Source organism: Natrix helvetica (assembly GCF_964273705.1).
Source record: "Natrix helvetica genome assembly, chromosome: 4".
Taxonomy (NCBI): Eukaryota; Metazoa; Chordata; class Lepidosauria; order Squamata; family Natricidae; genus Natrix; species Natrix helvetica.
Window position 1 is genome coordinate 121,453,912 of NC_138550.1, and position 6,000 is coordinate 121,459,911.

Consider the following 6,000-nt stretch of genomic DNA (forward strand, 5'->3'; position numbering starts at 1 on the left):
TTTTTGTTATATTATGAATACAGGATCATCTAGTCCTTTGTTGTGAATGCTGTTCATCAGATATCTAATATTAATTTAAAACAATTATGTTAGTAGTATCACAGCATTTTAATTAGCTTCTCATTCTACAGATCTAATCTTTTGAATAACTTGTAAGAGTATCTGAGAGTAGTACTGGTCATGAGAAAAGGCTCAGAGACTTCTTATGAGTTGTATTAGTACGGCTTATATCCAAATGTTTTCTCTAGAACATTGGTAATAAACAGCAATTTATCAGCAATTCAGAAATTTTATCACAATTACCAAAAGGCTAATCCAAATTCTATAGAGTCTGACATGGAACTGGCAAGCTAATGATACTGATTGCAAATCAATATAAAAAACAAAGAATAGACAGCTCTTTTTTAGTCCTTTAAACATTTTCAGAGAACAGTATGGCATAAATTCTCATCGGTTAGGTTCAACAAAAAAGTGCCATAAAAGGTTTCAGAGGTGACAATTCAGCATCATGAATTACATCTAGATATTTATTAGCATTCAGGGCAACCTGTGAATACCAAGGTATGTCAATAGTTACTTCCAAGCCAACTCTGGTTTCTGGATAATTTTCAACAGTAGGACCATGGCTAATCCAAGGGGTTTCCCCCAACTGCACTCCAGTTCTACACGGAGCAGTGCAACCTATACACAATCAAATGTAGGAAATCCTCAAAATCAAGTATCCAAAACCCCACAACCACTTATACTCGTTAAGATTGAACTAAAGGCCACATGTTGTATAGATCCAGTCGTAGCATCTGTGTTTTCCTACTAGCAACATGGTGGGCAATTCCACCATTAGCTCCACCAAGTCCTGGGATTCAGAAACAAGACCATTTGGCAATTATTGATCACAAAAAGCCTGTACACTGATCTAGGGAAGGGGGATGTGGGCAAGAATCTCTGGGGTATGAAATGGGCAGAAATTTAAGAGTGTCATTGGCAATGATGAGAAATGACTATGACTAAACGAAAGCAGGAGGCCAGGTCCAACTAACATTGTGATAACAAAGATAGCAAATCAGCATCTCTTCTGTTCTTATTGATAAAGTGAAATATTACATTTTCAAGTAAATACCTTCACCCAGGGGAAAAGGACTTGTTTTAGTTCTCATTGGAAATGCAAACTATTGTATATATCACAACAAGCAGCATTTAGTAGAAAACCCAGTAGAAAACATCAAGCATCCAGCTTATCTTATCTATGAATTTGTCATCATTGCAAAACATTAAAACCTTGTTCCTTTGGTAGAACTTGGAAGGTCTGTCAATTAACTGATATGCCATCAGATGATGTCACAGTTTTTCCAAATGCTCAAAATCTATTAATAGCTTTATATTTTCTACTGTTGCTTTTAGAATGGGGAGAATGTTTAATAGCTTTCTGAATTTCGGGAGAATTAAAATTATGTGAATTAGCAAGGGAAATTGAATGACTTCTAGAACCTGCACTATCTGTTCTCAGACCTACAATTAAACATTGCCTTTTATTTCAAAACATGCCTTGGGACATACTTGTAAAATCCCAAATCAGCACTGTAGAGGATAACATAGGCCATAAGAAATGGGGAAAAAGCAAATACATTTTATTATTTCTTTACCCCTTCAGCTTTCATGCTGTGAGAAAAAAAAATCAAAATCACATAGCAAGAAGAAAATAAAATACACTATATTCTTTTCATGTTTACATATAAGAAAATCACTATGCATTTAATGTGTTTGGGAATATGTCTTATAAACTCAGTGGCATAATGAATAACTCATTGTTATTCATTTATCTGCTTCACATTGTACCTGCTCCAAATTTCTTAAGTAATGCCTTTTGCGTGGACATATCCAAAACAGCTTTTGCTTTACACTACCCTCCTATAAGATGCAGAATTTTATTTACCCTCCAAATTCAATTTTCACTTTTGACTTGAAAGTATACTGCCAGGTCTTACATCCCCAGGGGAATCGGTCTCTGCTGTTATCCTGTATTTCATCTGTAGAATCTGATTACTATAGTAATATTTCCACAGGGTTAACCTAGAGAGGGAATTGGGAAAATTAAGTGGTAATGCCCCCTCTGCTGCAAACAAAGCAAATTTCTGGTAAAAGCAATTGGCCAAAAGTCTTAACAGCTTCTGTATGTTGCAAGACAGAGTTTCTCAAACTTTGTAACTTTAAGATCCATGGACTTCAACTCCCAGAATTCCATTGTAAGAGAATTATTTTGGGTGTTGAAAAGCAGGGCTGCTAGCTTTACCTTCCATCAGTGTAGGAAGTTTCCTCACTGGTCTAATCCCGTGAAATCCTGCAGCCTTCCCAATAAAGAAGCACTGAATATAAAAAGAAGGCGAGTCTATTTGCAAATACTGAGCACAGGTACAGCAAACGCTGAGTCCTCCAATAGATCTGCTGAGTAGTTAAAGTTGCAAGAGAGTGGTTTTGCTGAAACCCCTTCGTGTCTACTTAACCTTTTGCTTGTAATATCATCCAGCACAAATAACAAAATAGATGGGATTCAATTAGCTTGTAATTAATACTGCTTTGATGTTAGCACCAGAGCAAGCAGGTATACCCTCTCCGCCCCCCCCCCAATGCATCTCATAAATCCTATGTATTATATCAATAGCAGGTCAAATGAATTGAATTTCATCTCAAGCAATTTCAGGGAAGGAAACTAGACAATCGGAAGCACATTTTATTCTAAACCTGAAATAGGCCGTTCAATCAACTTGTGGTAGGCATATCACTTACATCAGCTTATGCAGTGTTCGTAGGGAATTTGAAAGACATATGGTTTTTCTAGGATGGCGGCATTTTCAGCGCAAAGGATCTGAATTCAGTTCTTCGACGCGTCTACATCCAGAAGCAAGCGACACACATGTAGGGGAAACGTCTACCGACAATTCTTGAAGTTTATCTAAAAGGGGAGTGGGGGTGGGGAGAGTAGTAGTTATTTTAAGCTAAACTTTTACTAACTGTACTATGGCCCTAAAAGTTTTCCCGAAGCAGCCGGCCTGAGCAATTTGCCAAACAGCTGAGAGGGGTTGAACCAGAAATGATAACAGCAGACGCTCTCAGGTGTTGGGAAAACTGTCAGGCTACCTTCACCCACGCACAGGATTTCCCCCCCCCAAAAGCCGCTGGGTCAGCGCATAACACAATCGGAAGCCGGGAAGCAAGCTGTCTCTGAGCTTACGCAAAGCCGCTAAGAAGTCAGGTGTGGGGAAGGGGGAAGGGGTTGAGCGGTCTCCTAGGCAAATAGCATGACGAAAGCGAAATTGTCCCGCTCGCCGCTGCAAAATACGAACCTTTGCAAAGCTCCATGTTTGGGGAGCAGCCCACTCGGCCACTAGGCTCGGGGCATTTGGGGGGGGGGGCTACCCGACCACGCGCGCAAATATCCCCAGCTCCCTACCCAGCCTTAGTAGGTTTTCTTTTATGATTATCATTAGAGCCCTATTATTGTAAGGCCGCCCCAATCAGCCGCGATTCCCGCTCACCGAGCGCCAGTTCTGTCGGGCAAACCAAGGATTCCTCCGCCACTCGTTTCGCGTACCCTCCCTTGTGTCCCCCCCCCTCCCGGGCTTTTGTAGTTTACCCTCCGCTGCACGTGACTTGGTGCGCCGGAGGATTCTCGGCCACACCTTCCCCCCGGCCGCTTGAAGGGAACCGTCAGACAAAATAGCGAGGACGAAACTCCCCCTAGCGGCAAGCCCTGCAAGAGGCAAGTCGCCCTGTTGCCCAATTTCTCACGTGGGAACTGTTAGATATTAACATATATCGGGGAAAGTCTTCCCTCTGGTCCGCTCCTACAGCGGGAAACAGGTATCCCTCTGATTGGTCGAGGGGCGTACCCAATCCCTATAAAAGGGGAACCCTCCGACTACCGAACAAGCTGGATCACTACTATCACTAATAAAGAGCTATTAAGTCACTTCGTGTCCGCAGTCTGTCTCTCGTTACCCAGATCTAACATTGGCGACGAGGATGGGATTGAGAGACAGATAGGACGAAGAACGCTACTCCAGAATCTCCGGATTTGATCCAGCCCAGGAATTCGGCAGCAATTCCGACAGCCATCTCAGATCACCGAAGCGCGGCAAATTCAAACTGAGAAGATGGCGATGCATGCTCCCCCCGCTCCTTTCGACCCAGAAAACGACGAATGGGAAGCTTTCATGATTCGTTTCGAGTGTTTCCTCGAAGCAAACGAATACACGGGGATCACCGATGCGAGGAAGAAAAACATCTTCCTCGGCTACTGCGGGAAGGAAGTCTTCAATACGGCCAGAGACCTCACTGCGCCTACTCCAATACAGGCAGTATCGTGGACGACGTTGCAACAAACTCTGCAAACTCATTACGCGCCAAAACCTTCCCGCCATGTCTGCCGCAAGGAATTCAACATGAGGACTCAGAAGGCGGGAGAATCAATCAATCAATATGTTGCAGCCCTACGAAAAGCAGCAGCTCACTGCGAATACAGAGATTTGGAAGAGCACATCTTAGAGCGGCTCATCTGTGGGGTAAGAGACATTTCGTTGCAAAAGAAGATGTTGGCAAACCCGAATTTAACCCTACAGGCAGCGTTAAACGAAGCAAGAGCGTCAGAATCAGCGGAGAAATCAGCGGTGACCATACAACGAGGAGCCAGCGCATACCAGCCAGCACCGAGACAAACCAGAGTTCACTATGAGGACACAAGCCCCGACTACGAGAATCCCGAGTTCGAGGACAGTCACCTAATGCAGAGCAGTCACTTGAGGCCTGGGGGGAGACCCGGATCCCGTTTGCCGCCCTGCGCAAGCTGCGGAGGGAATCACCCCAGGTCTACTTGCAGGTTCAGGAACGTTGTTTGTTCGCACTGCAACAAACTTGGGCACATCGCACGAGTGTGCCGGAGCGGAGTCCCTGCCTCACGGCAGCCACCCATGTACCGCCAACAGAAGCCCAACCCAGGGGCTTGGCGAAACCAAAAAGGGCGCCCAGAGAGAAATCCACAAGTGTTTACCCAGAGAGAAAATTTCCAAAGAGCTGAACGAGCGTATTCCCAGAGAGATTACTCACAAGAAAGTGAGCGAGCGTATCCCCAGAGAGAATACACACAAAGAGCTGAAAGAGCGTTCTATCAAGACGCTCAACGAGAGTATTTTCAGGATGTTGACGGTGAGATAGAGTTGACCCAGAGAGAGGAGTTGCGAACGTATCTCACCACAATACATCAGGTCCGCCCTAAGCGGCCAAAAAGGCTGAGAGTCACAGTCCTCTTGGAGGGCTCACCCTGCGAGCTAGAAGTTGACACAGGATCAACCCTGACGATCATTTCATGGGCATCCATGAAGCAGGCTATCCCTAGCCTCAGAAAGAGCCAACTACACGCCCCAGACGTCCTGCTACGAGACTACCAGGGGAACCAAGTCCCCATCGTGGGCCAAGGCACATTCCACATCCGTTTCAAGGACATCGAAGCCCAGCTGCCCGTGACCATCGCCAGCGCGCCATTGCAGAACCTTCTGGGGCTTGATTGGTTTGAAGCCCTGGGGTTAGAAGTCACCGGGATCAACGCCGTAAGAAACAGCAGCGCTGAACAGATTTTTAAGGAATTCGAGGACGTGTTCGGCCCCGGTCTTGGTAAGTATGTGGGTAAACCAATATCATTCAATTTAGACCCCAAAGTGGCACCAATCCGACTTAAACCAAGACGAGTGCCTTTTGCACTCCGCCCTAAAATAGACAAAGAGATAGATAAGTTAGTGGAGCAAGGAATCCTTGAACCGGTAGATCACGCGCGCTGGGAAACGCCCATCGTGACCCCAGTCAAGCCAGACGGATCAGTCCGCATCTGCGCGGACTATAAGTGTACAATTAATGTCGCGCTACAACAGAGCGCATATCCTGTGCCAGTAGTACAACACTTATTGCACTCGTTGGGACCAGGAAAGGTATTTGCAAAGTTAGACATGGCACAAG

At 45.0% G+C, this 6,000-nt stretch overlaps 1 protein-coding gene across 3 annotated transcripts in view; it reads right to left on the reverse strand.

Annotated features, from left to right (window-relative positions):
* The window catches only part of OSBPL1A (oxysterol binding protein like 1A), a 70,793-nt gene extending 67,198 nt beyond the window's left edge, over positions 1–3,595 (reverse strand). The window contains exon 1 of one of the 3 annotated variants that reach the window (XM_081952286.1): positions 3,446–3,595. In XM_081952286.1, the coding sequence (XP_081808412.1) occupies positions 3,446–3,479 (34 nt within the window). In that variant the 5' untranslated portion in view covers positions 3,480–3,595. Of the gene's footprint in view, positions 1–1,930; positions 1,960–2,781; positions 2,930–3,445 lie in introns of those variants that run through there. The other 2 variants (XM_081952287.1, XM_081952288.1) reach the window with 2 other exon arrangements.
* Between the last annotated feature and the right edge of the window lie 2,405 nt (positions 3,596–6,000).